Source organism: Sinohyriopsis cumingii, chromosome 4 (assembly GCF_028554795.1).
Source record: "Sinohyriopsis cumingii isolate HCF-2022 chromosome 4, ASM2855479v2, whole genome shotgun sequence".
Classification (NCBI taxonomy): Eukaryota; Metazoa; Mollusca; class Bivalvia; order Unionida; family Unionidae; genus Sinohyriopsis; species Sinohyriopsis cumingii.
Genome location: NC_142964.1, coordinates 109267305 through 109291341, shown reverse-complemented (window position 1 = coordinate 109291341; position 24037 = coordinate 109267305). Strand labels below are relative to the sequence as shown.

Sequence of the window (24037 nt, the reverse complement as noted above, 5' to 3'; positions counted from 1 at the left end):
TTGTATGTCTCATGCGTCTTCTCTCCCACTCCAAGTCTACAGTTGATGAAGATGAATGTTTCACTATACTAACATCACGATCTTAAATGTTTTAGCAAGCTGGCCTCCACGTTTGCACAATTCAAAATATTGGCGTATTTTGATAATATTAGAAGTGTCTTTAATTGAATAAATAACTTCTATATATTTCCATCTATGATGATGACGAGTGTACGTAGGTTTGCGAAGTGATGGAAAATATTTATTTATAGAGACGGAGACTGCCGCTATAGACGAGCTAGTGGATCTTCGCCGGGCGACAACCGCGAGTACGCTGCTTTGCGACTGTGTAACACATTCTGGAATTCTAAAGTAGGACATGCTTATTAATGACGCAATACCTTAATCGTTATACCTGAATTAATTATTTTATATCATTAAGACAGTGCACAACTGCTTTAGTGATTTTTAAAACCATATCACAGAGTTTCATGTTTACATTAATCTAATCATGTTTTTACGAGTTGGTTGATTCATGAAATTGGTGACGTTATGTTAATATTGATGCTCAAAAGCTGAATATATGGAAATAATAAATAATTATTTTTTTTACTGTTACATTTATAGTTAATTTTCCCATTCGCATTTTACAGCTACCATACATGGCATCCTTTTGATTTTAAGCTTCCTTAAACATGTACGTTTAATTGTCTGTATTTCAAAAACTTTCAGCAAACCCTAATAACAAGTATTGTGACCATACCTTCCATAAAGATAGCAAACGTTTGTGAGGAGCTTATTCTCGGGTCTCATAAAGCCATTTATATAAAAAATATTGCATTTCTTCATATTTATAATTTTTTTAAAGGAGTTGATAGAGAGGGACAAGATAGAGTCATATATTCGAGGACTGACATCCACTCTAGCCGCACGCGAAGATTCTGTCATCGTCACTGATCTGACTGGTGAGCATACGTATGCTTTCTCATTTTTATATAACATTAAAAAATGTGACACAAACTACGATAGAGCTAGTCTAGTACGTCCATTTTGTATTCGTACTTTGGTTTAAAAAAGCTTGTTTCTGTGTTAAATGTATAGAATTGCAAGTCTTTTAGATTCGAGAAGAGTGAGGACTAAAAATTATACGCAATATAATTTACAGAACTAAATGTGGGAAGGGATCATATTGCCGACTATCGTTATACACCGAACATGAGTTAATGCCGCAACTATAAACCAATTTGGCACGATCAGCATGCTTGAATTTTGCAAATGTGTAAACCTTTAAATCGTAGTCGCAATCAAATAAGTTGTAAATCCTTGCAAGCTCAACCTCCCATCCCTCAAACACCTAAAACAAAAACAAAGGAGCAAATAAACAAAATCGCCACAAGCCCCACTCCCCGAAAACAAACGAACAAACAAAAGCAACAAACAAACAAAAATGCAGCATTTATTAATCATTTCTTTTTTGTTTGAATGACGTTACAGACAGTGTGTTCGGTCCTCTTGAGTTTTCTAGAAGGGATTTGGCCGCATTGAATATTCAAAGGGGCCGTGATCACGGAGTAGCTGATTACAATACAGTTCGGAAAGCGTTCCATATGAAACCTAAGGAAGACTTTGAGTCCATCAACGTCAATTATAATAAACAGGTAGGTACAGGACACAGACAGCGAATTCAGTTCACATCAGATTTTTGTTTGAAAAATGACTATACTTTCTTTGCAAAACTGGTAAAACACGCCTCCTTTCTATGTACGATGTTTTCACTTGTGACGTTTACGACAATGATCGTGACAAGCTACGCGAATCGTTTCTGAGATAAATTCCTTTGTAGGTGTCCTCTAGCGCTATTCCACCCACTAGAATTCTCACTGTTTGACTGTAAACGGTGATAATTCTACTGGGTGGAATTGCGCTAGAGGACACCTACAAGGGAATTTATTCCTGAAACGAGTCGCGCAGATTGTCACTTTCATTGTCTTATTAGCATCTATGCGGCGAGAATGGTACACTGAAAACGTAGGTTGAGGTTAACGTTTACTATTGTTCACAATTTGACCGTTCATAGGCTTCTAAATAAAGAAAAAACAAGGTGTTTTGTAGTTGACCATATATAGACTGGTGTGTGTAATTAAGTGTTTGTGTGTATAATTTGTATTTTAAACGTAGCTTTAACAATTATTCAGTCATATCACTACGATGTCTGCAGTGTGACACTTTATTGTGACGTCTATCACTGAGGCATCATGCTGCAGACATGTAGCATGATGTCTAACCCAGTCACATTGTCCTCACACCGGCTGATCAATCATAGCACTAACCTCTTAATGCTGCGCGCCAAATCAGGCAGCTGCTGATACTATTTTTATAAGTCTTTGGTATGACTTGGCTGGGGTTCGAACCAGCTACCTTCAGCATCCGAGGCAGACGCTCCAACCAATAGGCCACCCGAGCGGTCTCGTAAAATAATTAATATCGACGGGTATGTTTCAAATGCTGTAATGTTGTATTGGTAACATTGTGTACCAAATACTAGAATTTCTACAATGAAGCTTCTTGATATTTGCAAAAAGGAGCAATTCGTTGTTCATATAGCTATACAGTACATATCCTAATCTAAAAAATGGCTATTACAGCGGTAAGGAAACTGTGGTCTTATTTGGTCATTACATATATAAAATAAATTTGAAAGTGTTTTCTGTTAAATAAAGAAATTCCGCAATGGCACTGAATATGCCGCTTTCGGTACGTTTTCACCGTCCGATTGGTAGCATTTGGCTTTCTTCCTTTAGAGGTACACGTCCGGTAAAGGTTTATATTTGACATTTGTGTTTTATAGTAGGGAAACAAATCTTGCAAGCCACTTCTTCTTTTCCGCAGACAGCAATTTACATGACCTTCGGAAAACCAAGTTTTCCTTTCCAGGCTAAATGAAATCTCGTATAATCCATTTGTCAATTGTCAATCCAAATGTTCCTTCGACCAATTACGTAATTGTATCCGAGGTGGAGATAAAGTCAGTCCAACATTTGTATAAATGTATGTAACCGAGGGAAAATAAATATAAAATATAATAAATTAATTCCTGTTTTACGAAACCTCATCACCATATTGCCTGCATGCTACTACCTAAATCTAAAGTTTAAAAAATGTTAAATAAATTGCACAAAGGTAAGAAGACAAATGTTCCAATTAAATTTAAACACAAAGATAAACAAGACCAAACTAAAAAATAAAAATAAAATAATAAAATAAGAAACAACATAATTCGACCTCCTAATTTGTTTTAATATCCGACTTTTCTTCTCCAGTAAATATTTCTGTGTCGAATAAAGAAGGAAAGTTGCAATATGTTACAATAGACCTTAGCGTAAAAAACAACAACATAATATGATTTGTGTCACTAACCTTTAATAACAGTAAACATCCGGTTCCATATATGAAAGTCGAAGAATTGTTAATGTGCTACATATTATGGTACACCTCTCACACACACACACACACACACACACACACACACACACATATATATATATATATATATATATATATATATATATATATATATATATATATATATATATATATATATATATATATATATATATATATATATATATATATATATATATATATATATATATATATATATATATATATATATATACAATCAGTAAGCATTTAAAATGATGAACTGTCCTGCCACTGGACTTTATTTTAAGAATGTCGTTTCATGTGCTCACTATCAAAGAGAGATCTCTCGTTTACGTGCTGCAACGGCGATACAGTTAAAGGGTTCTATTTTCAAGGCTACCCTGGTGCACTGTTTTACCACGCTTAGATTCCTTCTGAAAATAAAATAACGAATTTTCTCAGGTAATTATTCTTAGCCATTCATCGACCTTCATGCTCAATAGGGTAGGTTGGTTTTGTGACTATTGAAATACTTAGTAGCCAGTGAACAGCATTTATATTCAATATGAGTTTGGATTGTTTCTTATTGTATTATGTAGAGATTTTGTACTAAATCAGTACTGTTAGTGCTACCTTCAGTGGACTTCATATATCATGAGATTTATAGACTGTTTACATTTTGTTGCACGTGTTTTGTAGAAGCTGAGACTATGTTTGTCTCAATTTCATCATTGACAATATTATTCGTGTGGATACAAATAAACTAACTTTCGAACATAATGACTGCAGTAAATTTCTTTAGAAAGAACTCCTATCTTTCAGGAAATTCGGCGTCTTAAAGCCCTGTACGGAAACACATCTGCACCAGACAATCTGGACTTATTTACCGGCGGTATGCTGGAAACCACTCCCAATGGTCCGGGGGAACTGTTCAGGAAGATTCTTCTTGACCAGTTCATTCGGATCAGGAACGGAGATAGGTTCTGGTTTGAAAATAACGAAACTAGGTATGAACTCCGATAATGAAAATACATGTTTCACTTAAAGGTCTTTCCTTTCTATGTAACGTATGGTATGTTCAAGAGAGTAATTTATTTTCAAACATTTTTGTTAAATTAATATTAAAATTAGCAAAGGAGATACAACGAGTTGTCATTTGTCTTTAATTCGTCTATAATATGATTCTTCCTTGAAAGTTTTCGCTATTGCGTATATATTGTGTTATGTGGAACAAAAAATAAATAAGATAGAAAAAAAAAGACATTGGTGGAAAGAGTATGATGGAAACATACAATGTTATCGAATTTCATGCCCTTCACATCTTTCAGCTCTCTGTCTAAAACGGAACTATATGAGATCAACACTACCACGATGTATGATATCATAGTGCAAGTTGCCAACGTCAATCCTGAAGATATTCAAAAGAATGTTTTCATCTTAAGGCCATCGGATGGTAGGTCTTTACGATAGCCTCATCCTAAACTCATCGTAATAATTATTTACATAGAAAGTCAGACTTCACACACACACACACACACACACACATTTGAAAAGTTCTGAATAGTTCTGTATGACATTTTGTTTCTTTGAACCTGTTCATAAATGTAATACCAATAAATCTGCCGTTCTATTAAACGATCTGCAACTGCACGTACATTAGGCGAGACATCTGCAGATATATGCCGTAACATGGGTACAAGACAGTGACGTAAAACTATCGGAGAAGGAGAAACATTTTATTTTTTACTGAACAAATAGGATACTGTCAAATCCAAGCGCTCTTATGCTGGTCTTTGACTGTTCTCAAGGCTGGCTTGAATAAAGTTTATTTATATAAATCTCTGCCACATCCTAAAGCTTTTAGATGGTTTAAATAATTAAGGATGGTCGCAAATCCTGAAAGGTGGTCCACGTTCAGAAAATCCGCCGGGCGAGTGAGATGTTCTGGTAAAGGCCCTATCCTGTGTATACCTTGCCTCCTTCTTCTCGACAACAGAATCATCAATATAATATACTTCACGTGTCTGATGTGACGTAAGCACTAGATAAAGATGTTATACACACTGTGGAAGATATTTCCGTTCTCTACTATTAATACACTGAATAGGTATTTTTTTTTCTCCGAACGGTTTGTGCAAGATGGGCCTCTCACTTTTGTACGGCCATAAACAAACTCGGGTTGTAGTCCCCAACTGCTATTCGCAAAATATGAAAAGAGCTACCAGAGACATTTGAATGAGGTTGTCACATGTGAGGAACCATTCAGTTATCTTTTTCAGCCAGGCCAAGTGCTTAGAAAATGAGACAACAAATCATTCGACGAACAGAAGTGTCATTGGATATTTTGATGCCCTCAAAGTACTGCCAATTGTTTTGGAACGCTATCTCACCACCCATCTGTGTACTTGTACACGAGGTGTCCATCCACTCAATGATAATGGAACTGCGCATAAATCTGCCTTCATGACTGACTTCTTGAAGGAGCACAGTAACCAAACTTTGCCACATCTTATATACATCCATGCAGCTACTGCCAATTGTTGTGGAACACCTCCTCACCACCCATCTGTGCACTGGTACACGAAGTGTCCATTCACTCAATGATAATGGAGCGGCGCATAAATCTGCCTTCATGACTGGCTTCTTGAAGGAGCACAGTAAAACCAAACTTTGCCACATCTTACATACATCCATGCAGCTCCAAGTATTGTATGGCTGAATCTGATTATCAAACATTCGCTGAGGGGCAGACGATTTAAAAAGCGTCATGAGGTTCGAAAGTGTATGAACACTGTAACAAAAAGTGAATACAAAATGGCATTTAATAATTGGATAACCAGGCTGAGAAAGTGTGTAGTGGAAACGAGAACAACCTTTGAGGGGTTACAATGACGTCCTCTTCTCAAATAAAGTGCTATGTTGCACAGCACAATATTATTCCGAAAAGAGATTATTGACATATCGTTAGTGACTTATTACAACTCTTCGTAAACAGAAAGTAATATTTAATATTTATCCTTGGATTTGACTGGAAGACTTTTTATCATGTCCGGCTGGTTTAAAATGAAAATGGTGCCGATCTGAGGTCCCGTATGGAAGCCACATCAGCCATATTGAAAATCTTGTTATCACTGAATATTGTTATCTCTACATCTATCATTCGGAACTACCTCGACTATTTCTCAGATATAAGTATGCGAAGTAATTTTCCCCCAAAATAGTACCTGTTGTTCCCCGGAATTTAGAGGAGCCCGATATTACCAGTATACCGTTCACCGCATTTTATTTTCTCCGATGGAACGTACCCACTGTACGTTTTCAATGTACCGATACGTCGGTAGTTTCTGTCAGTATGGAATGTACGAAAATTCCAGAGTACACTTATTCCGAATTTAATGATATTTGCATCATCTTTTTATTTTTCATAAGAAAATAATTTAAAAAAATTATATATTTTTAAAAGAAAATAGTTACATTTGATACAAATTAATTTATATATTAAAATATAATTATATTTGTGATCCCACATAATTGACACTTGTCACGTATGGAAGCATAGGGGGCAAAATATGATGTTGTGAAAGATATTCAGGCCAAGCGCAGCAATTAAAAACAATTCTGATTTAGATGATAAAAGAAGTCATTTAAAAAAAATCTATTTACTAGCGGATGATAATGTGTTACGTACATACAAGCCTTTTCAAGAATGCAAACCATCACAGGTTGTGGAGGAGAGCACTTGTTTTCAATTTGAATATTAAGCTATTTCAGAAGTGCATTACATATGTTCTCGTTTGCTGAGTAAGTGTGTGTTATGTTACTTGAGCTTTACTGGTTCTATCCGATAAATATGTTTTCCGGTAGTGAGAATACCACTCAAAGTCTCGCTGTCTATTAGCGTAGCTAGTAAGTTGGTGGCTTCAGTTTCAACACTTTGAATTATTATCTAAATGCTCCTTAATGTCAGCACAATGCCTTTCACGGGGGTTAGCGAGAGTTTAAGCTTAGCTGCTTCACTTTAGTTAACAATTTTTAGATTATAACATACACAACTATTAATATTCACATATCAACTTCATCTACTACTAGGAACTGGGATATTGTATTTCCTATTATTTGAAGATAATTTATTTTTTCAAATAATGTAATGAATGCAATATGTCGCTATTTTTCTATTGGCGCAATATATTTTCTGGCTGTGTACAGATAGTCCTTCATTATTAAGAAAAATGGTAGGTCCCTGCCATGTAGATAGCTAATATAATTGCGGTAGACCATGACACGTATCGCAGTATGTTGGGAAATACCGCAGTATAACTTGGTACAAAACTTTTAGTGGTACCATACTCTGTTTGAGGGCATGTCCAAAAATATGTCTATATTGGAAAAAGGCTTTCGAGATTTATGGATCTCTTTCTCAACTTATCTAAGACCAGGGCTGAAGTATTTACCAAACATTTTTTTTTATCCCGGATGAATTTATTCATGTTAATGTATGCTTCGGATCATACACAACTAAATCACATCATATAAATTTAACGTGGACAAATGCCGAGTAAGAACTGAAACTGAGAGATATACTTTATATGGTTATTGCTTGAGCACTTTTAATTTTCCTTGATTAAAGCGCTTTGATCATAGAGTTCTAAGGCGGTAAATTAAGTATCTTTACTTTCCTGCTTTGGTTTCAAAGATCCAGTTTAAATTTTGGGCTACGCCAGGTAAGATACTAATGCGTCATCCATATAAAAGACATCATGAATTAGAACATGTTTGTAACCTATCCATTCAGGATAATTTCGTTCATAAGTAACATTAGATTATAAGTAATCCGGGATTTTAAAAAAAAACATTGGATGAATAAGTCAGCCTCAAAGTCCCTAACTGGGCATGGTATACACAATTTATACCATTCCTTTTTTAATGCAGCGAAAAAATGAGGTCACGGGTGGACAGTTAATGTGAACGTCAGTTGTTTAGTCATTGTATTTAAGCAGCTTCGGCAGCATGTCAATAATCCCTCCTGTCACGTTTTCTTTATGCTTCTCATCATTTTCATACCTATTTATTTAATTTACATTTTTTAAAACTCAGTGACATGTAAATCCAGGTCTTTTAATATTTTATGCTGGTTAATTTTGTTCGATTTTTGTGGCCCGCCATTAATCTAATATTATGTGGGCTCCAAACCATAGTGGCAACTACGCATCGTTGCTGTTCCGTGTTTTGACATATTTTGAGTGTAATTATATCTGATAAATAGACTCCCTGGAATGAGCGTGTATTGAAAGATTGGTATATTCCAACACTGTTGTCAAATCATCTCCAAGGGACCGTCTACTCTGACGATTTTTGTCGTCCCATCGAGGAAAATTATCGGTGTAGGACCGGTGGGCAGGTGCATATCGAAAGCAGTTTTTATCCTTCTTCTCGGTTAGCAACATCACACAATGTTACGCTCAAGTTAATGTTGACCTTAGATAATTGCAACACAACAAGAACCGAATATATAGGCTAACAAAGTATTCATGTTATTGTAATTCGAATATTTTCCGTTCATTTCCAGATGGTCATTGTTACAGGCAGCCACAGGAGCTACAGCCTGGAACTTTCTACCAGGGGTTTCCTCTGCTTGAGAACTGCACAACCGTCAGAAGATATGACTACTTCTCAGACAGCGAGGCCGCCTTCGCTCTCACATACATCTTCCTTGTTTTGTTGGTAATAGGTAAAAGCGTTATTAGATGAATGTTACTTCATATGGTTCCTCAGCGGCATTAAAAAATGTTAATTTCTTAGGTTCTACAATCGTCATTAGATCAACGTTTTTTTCCATATGTTTTCACAAGCGGCATTAGATCCAAGCTATTTTATATGGTTCCTCAAAGGATTCTCAAACTACGAATTCATATCAGTTAGGAAACATATTGATATTAAATTTAGTAAAAGAAGTTTTCTTCTCACTTTAATTGCGTTACAAAATACTGACTAGAGTGTATATATATATATATATATATATATATATATATATATATATATATATATGTATATAAACATGTAACCAATTAAAACTTAAAGTTATGAACTATATTTGCATTTTAAATATCTTTAAAACCTAAACTCTCAGTGCAATGGATTTCCAAACGATTAATACTGACCAGCCAGGTTAACAAGAAATATATCGCGATAACTTCTGTTCCTAATCCTTTTACAAACAAGAATTAAATGTCCTCCAAAGGAATACAAACAATTGTGAAACACATCATATTTCCAGTATTTGGTATTTTGACGGAATACAAGATGCAAAAGTTAATACAACAACTTAATATTTCGTCTCACCCACCTAGCTACTATTATATTGATGTTTCTGTTGGCGAGAAGAAGGAGGCAAGGTATACACAGGATAGGGCCTTTACCAGAACATCTCACTCGCTCGGCGGAGCACAACAAGTTTCAGGGTATGTGCAGGAGGCTAAATATGTTACTAATATACACAAACGTATCTCTTACTAAAGATGAAATCATATTCAGGTTCAAATAATTTCTCTTTCTGATATACATGTTTGATTCCTACAAAAGGAAAAGTACTCGTGGTCGTACTATCAATTATCAATTTCTTATAGTGATCAAAAGTGTTCGAATACAGAAAAATAGTTTTTTTTCTTAGTCTTTTCATATGAAAGTATGTTTACCCATCATCTCATGTGCTTTCACAATATATGCTATGTGTACATTTGTTCAATTTTATAGAAAATATACACACATACTTCATGTTGATTTTATTCCATTAATTCAATTTCGTGAACATTCAGTGAATGAGTGGATTGGCCCGAACGAGATGGATCGAATCGTCACCACTAACCTCGAGGAGAAGGAACACCGTATCAGTGTCTTGGACCACACATGCGTGGCTGTGAGGTTTATTGACCTGCGCGGAATGATGCGAAGAGGTATCGACAGAATGGAGGTGTATTTCTCCAGCGACAATATGGAGGAACTTTTGTCTCTTAAGATTCCAGATGAACATGATCTTGTAAGTAATAACGTTATAAAGACACGGACTGGATAATGTGTATCCAATGAAAAAAAGTTACATTCATTTATTAAACGCACTTGGGGCCCCGAGTGGCCGAGTGGTCTAAAGCGCTCTTCGTTACGGATCACTGCCATCTCACCTCTGTCTGCGGCGGTTCGAGTCTAAGATTCAGCCAATGTGGGCATGTGAGAAAGCTTGCCAGTAGCTTCTCGTGGGTCGGTGGTTCTTTCCGGGGTTTTCCGGGTTCTTCCTCCACCATTAATACTGGCCGCCATGTATAGCCTATCGTGCTGAAAAATAGCGTTAAACCCCACAACAACAACAATATTAAACGCACTTGAAATTCACCCAACATATCACGACAGTAATCACGTTCTGCGTATAATTCAATTAAGAAAGATATTGAATGCGTTTTTGAAGAACTCATTCGTTTACCTATCCATTTATTTTGTCTTCAACTTTTAAACCGGCAAAACGTAAAAGCGAACCGCTGCATATTTGAATGGGGTTTGAAGAATGGCCGATGTAAAGTCACATGGGCCCTGTGAGTTCGCTTTGAATAATATGATTACATTTTGTGACAGACCGGCAAATAATTGAGTATTGGTATGCATAAAACCATCACTGGTATGTTATCAATTGGCATTAGTAGCGCTTTAGATATTCTGGATGTTGGAAAGAGATTGTATGCGAGCATAGAAGTTACAGTTTCATTTTGCTTTATATTAAACGTGTATTTAATATAATATTGACTACATTTCACTCGGTCTGCTCTACCTGTTTTGTTTGTATCTTTTGCTTGGGATTCCAAATGGTAGGTTACAACTTCATCCTTCGTCGGACTAAGTTAACGTATACACGCCAACTTGGATGGACAATGTTTACACGTGTTTAAGGAACCCAAATACATCAGTAGTCTTGTTGTACAGTTAGTGTACATGAAGATTGTACTTCAGATAGATTGCACCTTTGAACGTAGCTCAGTTATAACCAGCTGTATGATGATACTTGTGTTGCACGAAGAAACTCCATGCTGCATGGAAATTGTTGTTTTTATGTTTAAGGTCTAAATTGCATGATGACAGGTTTCTTGATGTTCAGTTCGATCTGATAGGTAATATCTTTTTACCGGTGTGTCAGGACTTGTCAGAACACGTGTTCTTGAAACTCTCCTGTCTATGTTATTCAGAAAATTAAGGTCTGTACCATCCAATCTGGTCCTTAGTTCATGTGATCTCGCAGCAAATGATTTGGTATATACAGTGGATTTCGGTTAATTGGAAAAAATCAGGACTCGAACACTTTGACCCAATTAAACGACTGCTCCACTTATGCCGAGGAGTTAAAGAGGTATACATGTATTCTTTCATTTAAAATTTGTTCCAAATAAACGGCTGCCTCGATTAAAAGTTGGCCTAATAAAGCGGATTTTACTGTATATAGTCTTGGCACTCTTTGGTCTTTACGTGAATCCATGTTGTATATAAATCAAGGTTAAGGTCTTTACAATCTTTGTTATTGGTCTTCTTGACGTGAATCCATGCTATCTCGCAGTAGGCGTGATTTAATTCCACACCGCTCCGGTGGCATATTGGTTAGATCGTCCTCCTCTGATGCGGAAGGTAGTGGGTTCAATCCCCGGCCAAGTCATACCAAAGAACTTTTAAAATGATATTAGCAGCTGTCTCGCTTGGTGCTAAGCATTCAGAGGTTAGTGCTAAGACATGTCGGCCTGGTGTCCGGATAATGTGACTGGGTGGGACATCATGCTACATGCCTGCGGCATGATGCAACAGTGCTAGACATTATTATAAACTGCCACACTGCAGACGTTGTTGCGATACGACTGAATTTCTTTAAAATCTACGTTAAAAATCCAAATCACACACACATACACGCACACGCACACACACACACACACATATCTATACTCCTATTTATCGATTAAAAGGATATCGGCTAACTATGTTCCGGTCCTTATTCAAAGAGTTGAGTTTGAGCTTGTGAGTAAACTTTTTGCGTGTGAATACTGTTTCCTACCTGGGCATGTATCCCTTAAAGATGTTCATAAAAGTCGATTATCATGGTTTGCTACGAGATTAACGGAAGGGAAGTAACCAATATTGAAGCTTTTGACTGAGTTAGCTCTATGAAAAGATAAGATCAATGAACATCGCTTGTTTACATTGTGGATATTCTGTATCTTGGCGAAAAATACATGCTAACAAATTTTCTGCGATACCAGATGTGATAATAGCAACATTGTATGTTTTTGCCTTCCAGTAGGCCTATACATTCTTACCATAAAGGCCATATTAAGTATTTTTCAAGTTCCGGATTGTCTTTGATGTAGACTCCTTGCAATATCGTTATATGCTCAAGTGATTTATTGTGGATGTTACCAGACATCTAAGCATATATTACTTCATGTATGATCGCAAAAACATGTTGCGAAACACAAGACAAACACGTGCAGATTGATTTTGAAAAAGATTTACAATTAAATGACGTTTTATGTTGTTCTCCGTTTTTTAAAATGAATGCACATAGCCACAAATTGGTCTGAAAATTAACAACTTCCAATTATTTCCATGTTTTCATCTGAGCATTGAAGTTGCCTACGACCTGAACACGAAAAATGTGGAAGAAGCAATTTTAGTAGGATAGTAATGAGGTCATATATGTGAGGTTCGGAATCTGAAGACAAGGCTTTTTGGAAATAAAATTAATTGTATTGAATAGTAATAGTTTACTAAAACAAAATTCAATAAACATTAGACAAGAAATAATTCCATGAAAGACAAGATGCTGTTAAGAGCACTAGCAAACACCACACTCCCACTCAGAGACCTGAACATCTACATTAAATACCACCAATAGTTGAACCATATGCAATGCAATATGTTTTTAATTAACGTAATTTAAACCTGGAAAATAGTGTACGTCTATCATATTACCTATTTTCGGGCGTGAAGTTTGTCGATTGAAATAACTATTTGGAACGATATTAGATTTTAATTCAGTTGAGAAAAAGGAAGTTTTGCACACACACACACACACACACACACTTTCTAGCTCTATCACTAGTTTGGCTATTGAAATATATTCCTCGTTGGCATACATGAATTATTATTAACTAACAAACTACACTAATGTTTTTCTAATTTCATAGTGTTTTTTTTTTGTAATAATATTGTTATGTTTTTTATCTTATAGGCGTTGTCTAATGTTATAAAGCGTTTAGAGCTTCTAAAGAGTAGGCGCTATACAAAGTCCTCATTATTATTACTTGCATTGTTGTTTCAGACTTCGAGAAATAGCTTGAAATTATCCGCATCCAGATGCTAGAATAAAATTTGATCATCTGTACACACATTTCTCTTTTTCTAAATTCTGATTATTTCGTATCAATCAAACCTTCTAGTATATCTTTTACTAGGTAATTCGATTCCGAAACAAGGCAGAGAGAACCCAGTTCGCAGTTATCCTAGAGCGCATGCTCCAGGCTCAGGGCATAACTCTTAAGGGGAGATCACTGGTGGAGGCTTACATTATACGAAACAGCACAACCAAAAAGGACCGGCAAGCAGAGCTTAACAAGTATTTCAAAAGCGTCTGCCTCAAGGTGACTTAATTCATTTCACCGAATTCATACAATTTAGCTAGTAATTATATTGCATTAACAGAATAGAAATATTAAACAGATTGTGTACAACGAAAACATATTATGGATAAAATGCACTGAAACAAAAACATTGAGTAAAGTTGAAAAACAGCATAAAAATTACATATGCGTAACATTTATTGGTGCTGTTGTCAGTAGATTTACCAGAAATGATACATGATACTGTACAAACGTACCTCTGAAAGATACGCGTTTAGCTGATGACTTTAACAGAAGTCATTTCATTGACAAATGTAAAAATCATTATCCATTGTTTATGTTGTCTAGTCATTCTGGAAAGACTCATCGGATTACATGGATGATTTTAAGAGTGAGTCTGTGTCAGAGAAGATAATTCAAGCGCAGCTGACCCAGACCGAGTTTGCAGAGGCGTTCGGACTCAAGCCCAGCTCCATTTTCATCAAGCATATGTTCCTGCTGGTGGACACCGAGAGAAATGGTCACGTGTCCTTCCGTGACTTCATGAAGATCTTCCTTCTGTTTGCTTCAAGTAATCATTTATATATAAGTACTTGTTAGGTTTGATAGTGCAATGCTATTAGGTGTTCTCTTTCCTACTATTCGTCCTCCAGTCAGATATCTAAAGAAAGCTTATGTAGGCCCGCCTGGTGACCCATTAATTGTCTGTAGATTCGTCCAGTATTTTACATTTACTCGGTAAGGGGAATCTACAGAAATGTTATGGCGTCCTGCTGGATACTTTGATGGTCTGTGAGACCTTAACCTTAGGTTTGAAATGGTATATGAGCTTATGGGACTTTAATATGACAGATGACGCCATTGGTGTCTATAAATCGTAAGGTGGCTGATATAAATTTATAAGTTAAGGTCACTTTAGGGGTCTGTAGGAGTTTCAATATTACCTGTGAGACATTATGGGAGCCTGTGGGAATTAAGCATTATCATTTAACTGTACTGGTCATTGGAACTTAAACATTATTTGTCACTATTTCTTTGCATGAATGTAACATTATTAATTACTACAGCCCTCTCTGCAATTTAACATGACTTAAACGGCTATAAGGTCTGATGGAGAAACAGTCTCGAAACAAATGATGGAAAACATTTACTTGTAGAAACAAAAACCATCCGTACAATCCAACATCCCACCCTTGCCAACTAATATGTCTAGCAGTATCATTTGTTTTGCATGCTAACAAACATCCGCTCTAAGAAAACCAAAAGCAAACATTTACATCCCAACATTGGTTTTTACAAATACATGCATAGGGGTATAATATGCTATAAACAGACGACAAACACTATTTCTTACAAACTAACATCCAAACACACTCAGTTGCCACATATTGTTAATAAATAATGAACTAGATGCTTTATAGTACCATACTCATAGCTGTAAAATTGTAACCGGGAGAATGAGAGAAAGAGACACTTATTCAAACAAGGTCACACCTTATCGATTCAGCTTGGTGTTTCCTGCACTTTCATTTCGTAGGAAAGTTACACTTTTTAAAACATAATCATGTTTTTGTAATAATGTTTAATCGCTCAGAGGAAAATAATATGCATGATTGCATGAATGAATGAAATAATAAATTACGGAAAAAATGAATTCATATTATGTCATCAAAACTAAATGAGGGGAGAAAATGTATATGGTTAGAGAAATAGCACATACTTAAAGAAATTAGAATAATGCAAAAACAGGTATACTGCAATGTATGAAATATCACACTCTGTCAAACAAACACAAGTCATTGGGAAATAATCCTGTCAACCGGGTACAGGGTATACTATCATAAAATAAGTTCTTACAAAGCCAAACCTATATTTACAATCCAAAACCCATCCTTACGAACTAATGTCTGTGTGCATTCTCAGCACTTATTTCTTGATAGTTCAATATCTGCAACTGCGAAATAAATGTTCATAGTGTTTCGCACAGCAAGTATGCTTCCGTTTTCTGCTTTTGATGTACAACCGCGACAGCTGCAGATAGGAATGACTTGTCAAAAAAGACTGAACAGATGCTCAACAATTTCCTTTTCAAAGTTGTTATTGTTGCTGAGAAGGAAGATACAAACAATGCTGTCATAAAGTTCGGTTAAACTCGTCTCGTCATCTTGTATAACATGTTATGTAAAGATTTGGAATATCATCGAATCACCAGTCCCAATACGCATTAGTTAGTGCTGTTCAAAAGTACCAGCCAAATCTCTAATGGAAGTGCTGGAGAGACAGCTATGATCGTCGTGGCTATATTGTGCATATGACAATGCCAAGCGTTTGCCACATGCATATTTACTGTTCGATTTGAAATCCAGTGCAGTTGATTACATGCGATGTTATACTGACGTGCTTCACGACTGGAATCAGGATGATGCTCTAATAATGTACCCGAAATATTCGTCATTTGAATCTGTTTAAGAGCTTCAAATGGGCCTTAGATGTATGAGTTTTCTACTGGGCTCGCCTTTAAAGATCATTGACATCTCATTTAATGATTTAGAGTATTTGGGATACAGCCAATATAAAACAAATAAAAGTAAATCTTTTTTTGTGAACTAAACCTTTGTATATTGTTTTGTTTATCCATTCCTGCTAAAACAAATTAGAGAGAAAGATTAAAGAATTTTCTTTGCCTGTAATTTCAATAGTTCAAGCCTATATCGGAGTATTTATATTTCTATAATTTTCTATTGCTAGATGATTTAGACCAGAAAGTTCGTCTTTTGTTCAACATGTACGACGCCAGTCAAAAACGTGTGCTTTCCAAAGATGACATACATGAGATGATACGGTAAATGCATGTATCCTCATTCAGTTGCGACTCTATTTTCATCCTTACTTTGAGGTTAATACTTTTGTGCAAAGCATTGCAAATACTCAAGCATATGGAATGGTTGATATAAACGTTTTTTCTTGCACTAAATCTCAAACAACGAGCTAAGCTGACTGTTATGTAGCTTATCAACCATTTGGTTTTGCAGCAAATACTGAATGCGTTTAAGATAATGATACAGACAAATATAATCGGTAATTAGTTAAAAAGGCATAACAAAATCCTTTACCTATGTTGGTTTTGTCTATATGTTTATGGAAGGTGTTCTGATGGTTTGAATATAAACGAAATTGCCAAATTTACTCTCAAAATTAAGCATGGGATAAACTACTAGATTTCTAATTATAACAATGCTAAAGGGATTGAGCGTTTGATTCAACTTATCCTCCTCACCTCTACCTCCTTCTTTTGTCTGTACTGAAGATTATGCTTGTTTTTGTTAAGTTATGATTTGCAAATAGTTACATTCAAATGACTGATTTTAATATTACACATCAGTATGATAAAATAATTAATGATGTATGATTTCAGTGGTTAATTCATTGGCAAATTTGAAGCACAACATGTCAATTTTTATGGATATGTCCAAGATAATGTATTTAACAAGTATAACTGAACTTGCACATTTCAAAAGCCATATCTTTTGTGTGAGGAACAGCTTTTGGACGTTTTACACCGCTATAAGGGAAGGGGCATATACACAGACCTGTTCCAGCTGTGCTTCCAGTCATTATTCCACTTTTGAGCACTCTTACAGCTTCATTAATTTTAGATTTAAACAAAATATTTTGCGAAGCTTTATTTCAACAACAACTCGAATAATTGAGATGTTGATCACATGGTGCACATGATTTTATTAGCTGTGGCCCGTGGTCGGCTTAAAATTGACATCGCAAATATTTAAATTTGTGAACACTAGGATCCACATTCGTGATTATATTTCAAACAAATGTGATGCGAAACTTTGTGTGTACAGGAATTAGGAAGAGTTAAGAATAATGAGCAGATTTGGGTTGTGTATCTGAAAGTCGTTCCCTTTTATCAACTTACAATAGGCATCTCAATGGCTTGTATATATTATAATTTTCACGTACTCAATCAAACGCACAGTTAAAACTCTTATGAACAAGGGGTTGCATAAATAAAATAAAGCACTAATTTAAACGATTTTGTACACATTTATGACCCTTTGTCAAATTAGAATAGATATTTCACAAGTTTGTAAACACTCGTGTATTCACGTTTTCAAATGATTTAAATCAGGTTAGTTGAGAAATTTCACCTCAGCGGAGTAATAAATGAGATCGATAAGAGTTGTGGCCCTTAATAAACTGAGCATGGGTGTTTATATCACATATGAACTCTTTATCATTTACACTTTTTGCTGATTTCAATCAAATTTGCAATAAATCTTTAACGTAACCGATTCGTAGAAAGTTTTAACATGACTATATTTTGACCTTATTTTGCATACTTTTGGCATTGAACGATCCTGAACAGACATTCCACCCAGATGCGAACACTATTATTTAAATTTTCTGCTTGAGTCGAACTGAATATTAGCCTTGTGGATTTTTCTTTTAACAATATCTCATATGACGTTTACGATGATGCAAATTATAACCTTATTTTAAAGAATCACGGTTTTTGAGTGACTTAATCATCACTCTGGGTTCAGAACACAGGCGTTCAATTTGCTTTGTTTGATGTTAAGCACGTTTGCAAATAAAATTCCCCTCAACATAGTATCTAGTCACCAGGAAGTGACTCAATTTTACGGAGTAATGGCCCATGACTGATTTAGAATCGACATGCACCTAATTTATTTTGAAGTCATTGCTATCCATCTTGTTTCAATTATATAACAAAAGTTCACGAAAAACTTTATTTCGACAAGATATCAAAGGAGTTTGATTTCGGCATATTTAGACCATTCTTTCAAAATAAAGTTCTGGCCTTAACTGGCTTGGGATAGCTGGATGACTTGCGAATACTAGTATTCATGTTCTGGGTTTTATCTTCAAGTATCTTACCTATGAAGCGTAATATATTTTTGACAATTTTCCAGGAAGACTTAGACCATATTTAATTTGGTTATTGCTTATGACTGACTTGATGCTAAACATAGATCTCAGTCCTGCAGACGTTAGTGTGAGGCTGTGGATGAAAAATGGCCATGTTAATGGTTGTTTTTCATATATTCCAGCAAAATATGTGCATGATAAACTGTGCCCTTTATAAGCTCTATTCCTACGTTTGATAGTCTTTTACTATAGCCATTTTGAGTCCTTTAAAATAATTGAGGGAAATGAATAGAAACATCGACCTCTAACACATTAAAGATACTGGATGGGAAATGGTACTGATGGTACATTCTGTTATGGGATGGGAAATGGTAATGATGATACATTAGTAGTTAGGCTGGATACCCTAGGGACTAGGGGATTTTCATTATAAATAGGTGGTTTGTACCCTGGGGACAATGTAAATTTAACATGGAGAGCACACAGTTTGTACCCTAAGAACAATGGGAATTTAGCATGGGGGGATGGGACTGTCTAGGGACAATGGGAATTTAACATGGGGAAGTTTAACATGGATGGGATTATAGAGGGACAATGGAAATGGACCATGGGAGATGGATATAGAACACAGACAATAGACATTTTTTTTGAAAAAAGAAATGGAGGCATGAAAGGGAATCTCTTTCCGAGGCATTGGAGTGGCCCTGAAAAGGGCCTTTGGTTTTTTTTCTTCTTCTAATTTCTTCTATTCCTCCTCCAGCTTCTTATTTTCTCTCCTACACTTTTTCTCTTCTTTTCTTTTCTTTCTTCATCCTTTTTCTTTTTTTCTCATCTTTCTGCTTCTCCTCCTCCTCTTTCTTCCTCTTCTCATTTTCTTCTTCCTTTTCAATTTTTTCATTCCAAGCTCTCATCCTTATCCTTTCCTTTTCATCCTCCTTCTCCTCCTTTATTTCTTTCAGCAGATCACTGATTATTTCCTTTAGCTTTTTTATGTTGTTGATCTCCATCTTTATTCTATGTGGACTATAAGAATAGCGATCCTCGTCCAGTTTTACTAACATTTACTCAATCATGCCCAAATTGTCCAAAACGTCTTGTAACTTCTTCATTTTATCAAGGTGGTTTGAAGCCATCTTCTTTATTATTCTTTGTAGAATGGTTCGAACGACAAACCTATGGTTTCTTATATAAAAAGCGCGGACGTGAAGGAAAACATCCCCTTCTTTTGTCATCTCATATTATATGCTATCCACACACGACAAGCAGCAAAATCAAACCCAAATATACTATCCACACTCGTAATGCAGCAAAATCAAACCCAAAATATACTATTCACACACGACAAGCAGCAAAATCAAACCCAAATATGCTGTCCACACATACTTACGCCATCGCTTACAATCACACACACACATACACACACACACAAACACACACACACACACACACACACACACACACACACACACATAAACACATACAATCACAGCAGGAAAATGAGTGAGTGATTATAATTACACTACTCCACATTCGCACATTGGCAAATTGATTACTATATCTTTTCTATAGTTTTGGTTAGCTCTGAGAAGGGCTGTTTTTCGCGAACTCCAGAGGCATCTGTTAGTGGTGACACCTCCCTGGCTTGGCACCGCACACGCATCTCCGACTCCAGTCTCCTTGCCAATTCACCCTTGTGACTGGAATAGCAGAAGGGGGATGATTGGCTTCCGAATCCAAATCATCACTCTCTGCGGCCCTGAAGACTTCCCTCTGTCTGTGCTGAATTCGTGGATGGTGTTGTGGCTGTGGCTGTGGTGGAAGAGGTTGTGCCTGTGGCTGTGGTATAGCTTCTGGCTGGGGTGATGTCCTCACCAAGGGTTTCACCTCACTTTGTGCCTCATTATTATGTGAGGCAGGATTCCTTTCTTCTTTTCCTCCTGATCCCTCTGTCTTCTCTCCTCCTCTTCCTTCTTTATCCTTCCCTCTTTGACTATGGCCTCCGCGGCCAGTTCATTCAGTATGCGCCTGGCATATTCCAATCGATTGTTATTTCTTTTCTAGAGCATGGGGTAGCACTGAAAAGGGCTGTTTTATTTGTGTGTGAACTTGAAGCTATGACAATCTTTTAGGTTCTAAGATTGCGACCTCCTCTGACGATAGGCTTTCTCCCAGGATAAGGTCTGCTTCTTCGGAAAGAGAAGAAGAACTCTTTGGTATCGATACGACAGTCGACACAGCCTCTGTCAGGTTCAGGTTGCTGCTGCTGCTGCTGTTGTTGCTGTCGCTGCTCTCTCTGCTGTTTCTGAAGTGTGTACTTCTCTGTCCATTCTTCTTTCTCCCTGTTAATTTCTTCTCTGAAGAGCTCTTCTATCAGGTCTTCAGTGACTTTTAACATTCTAACGTTCTCTATCTCTTCAGGCTTCTGTATCAGACTGTGTCTGACGCTATGCAAATTCACGTAGGCTTCGTTTAGCTTAGCTAGTCTGGAGCACATCTTCGTAGGAGGATGAGTCGACAATGGATGGTCAGACTGGAGACTGCCCCGTTTTTATAGTCACAGCGCGGACGTGAAGGAAAACATCCCTACACGGTTTTCGAGTCGGAACGTTCAATGAGTGTCATGGGAGGGATAGTAAGAAGTCAAAGAGCATGAATCAGGATACCTATAGCCAAACAAACCACAAAGACATTTTTTTCTTCAAAACACAACATTTTAATTCAAAACCACTTAACACTAACAAGGAACTATAACATTTTAACAATAACTATTCAATTTAACATTGAACATTTTTTTCAAATAACAAACATTTTTTCTCAAATCACTAACACTATTTTGGACAGGGCTGACAACGTTGTGAATGAAATTGTGATTTCCACTGTTGGAAGTCACTAGGCCATTGATGGACACTACGTTTCCTAGCTTGAGACAAAAGATAAGTATAATGGTCACAAAACCATCGACCTAATTTCACATAGTTTCTAGAAGAAGAACTAGGTTCAAAATGAGTCACTAAATGTTCTAAAGGATAGTCCAGACTGCGATGATGCAGAAAATACACACAGTACTGTCCACACACCAAGGAATCTGTGCTTTGTAATTTCACATTATTGAATCGTGTGGTCTGAGCATTTCTTCTCATAGAGTCAATGATATCGTCTTCCAAAGGAGGCAATCCATACGAATCGAAATATTCCACACATCCTTCTTGAGGAAAGGGGACGGCTATCCAGTGGGTTCCTGGGTGATGACTGTCGTCCGTGTTGATCACATAAGCTTGATGGTCTTGAGGTTTGCGATGAGGGAGTTCATCTTTAGCACATACGACAGGATTCCAAGAAGCAGTGTACGAACTGTGGTTCAAAAGATAATAAAGTTCCCAGGTATCCATTTATTTGTGTGTTTTTTTCTTCACAAGTAATGATAAGTGATCAATTCGATCCTGACTTTCTCTTGGAAAATGTCTGACAAGTAAAAGGCGTTTAGCTCCGACTTCGGACCCTGGTTCAGGAGAGTTTCTATGCGATCTCCAGAAGCGTTAATGGAGGACAAGAATGTTCACGCAAGCTTTTATACCACTGATGCAACACGACTTCTTTCGAGATGAGACCCCAAGCTTCGTCCAGATACTCGTCCAATTTTTCTTCTTGACTCAACATCAGACATTTATCGTGTTGAATTTGACTGGGATGATCATTGTGACATCCATAGCAATCTTCCTTGATCAATTCCTTAATTTTTTCTGCTAGGACTGTAGCAAAACAGGAGACTAAATGTGCTTCTTGTTCTGGCTATCTCGACTTCATCATAACTTCGTCGTCTTTGTCTTGAGATTCTTCTTTCATGGTCTCCTCACATTCCATGTCCAAAGTTTCTCCACTAGGTAAAGAGGAATAACAGTCTTCCATGACTTCTAATAATCTAGAATGACTTCTCTCAAACTGTTGATTTTTATCGTATTATCAAATTCTGCATACAGGATGACGTTCACTGTTACATCAGGGTCTCGGTTTGAAACTGAAGTTCTACACGAATCTGACCAGATTTTATAGGGTGGAAATGTCCCTCGTCGCTGCCTTGGTCTGGAGTGAAATCAAAAGCCCACAAAGCTTAACCTCCTGCATAATCGTCGTACGAAATACCGTGACTGGTGTTGGTTCCTAACTGTCCGGTGGCTTCGTACAGAGACAAGCATGATCTCAAATAATTCTTCTGGGTAAAGTTGGGCTCAAAGGGTCGGGTACACAAGGTCTTGCCGTCGCGACTGACGTCAATCTTGGACACGCCAAAGTTTTCGAAACTGGTAAATGGATTTTCATTGTAGGCTCCGTTGAAAGCTGCATTGCTTACGATACCAACGATCAAACGTTTGGGTAACTGTCCTTGGAACAGATGATCTTCGATTATAGATCGCTGTCCAGCGGGAATGGTGAACGTTTTTACTTCTACGCGTCGTATTGGATACTTGGCGGTCGTTCTGCTTAACGTGTGACTGATATCGTTTCCCACTTTAGGTAACACTTCCACACGACGCACGTAGAGTCTGGCTTCTTGAAGGATAGTTTTGTAAGTGGCTTCAGCAGCAGCCATCAAATATAAAGAGGCACTGCTACGATTCAGTCTCAGGCGGACATCCACACCGTTCAGCAAATACTTTTCTTGCAACCACATGACCAAATGCAAACGATCCATCAATTCTAAACTACGTCCTTGCAGAATTTTCTTACGACGGTCGTTAAACACCACATTGTGAGGATCGTCATCTGCTGTTAGGACTGTGTCGTTAAACGTGGTTGCACCTGCCGTGTCAGGTTTCCATAGCACGCAAGCATCCAGATGAGTGGTCTTGGCTTCTTTTCCGTACGTCAAGAGATTTTCCAGGTACGCTCGGTAAGGGTAAGTATCCATGCTGCTGCTGACCAGTTTGTTATTCAAGTACAAACCCACTTCACTGAATAAGGAATGCATGAAATTGTTGACGGGAGGCTACTCTAGCATCGGCTCCTGAATTGGTGTTGAGCGGTTCGATCACTTTCACTTTCAAATACAAGTAACTACTATTCAGATCGATGTAATCTTCAGGTTGTCC

General features: G+C 36.8%; 1 protein-coding gene across 1 annotated transcript in view; it reads left to right on the top strand.

The window, feature by feature from the left end:
- LOC149801861 (dual oxidase 2-like) overlaps positions 1-24037 on the top strand; it is an 85416-nt gene that overhangs the window by 28945 nt on the left and 32434 nt on the right. The window contains exons 9-19 of the mRNA XM_089956227.1: positions 252-351; positions 848-944; positions 1474-1637; positions 4225-4409; positions 4731-4855; positions 8969-9130; positions 9750-9860; positions 10215-10435; positions 13878-14063; positions 14391-14613; positions 16791-16884. Coding sequence (XP_089812353.1) covers positions 252-351; positions 848-944; positions 1474-1637; positions 4225-4409; positions 4731-4855; positions 8969-9130; positions 9750-9860; positions 10215-10435; positions 13878-14063; positions 14391-14613; positions 16791-16884 — 1668 coding nt within the window. The remainder of the gene's footprint in view (positions 1-251; positions 352-847; positions 945-1473; positions 1638-4224; positions 4410-4730; positions 4856-8968; positions 9131-9749; positions 9861-10214; positions 10436-13877; positions 14064-14390; positions 14614-16790; positions 16885-24037) is intronic.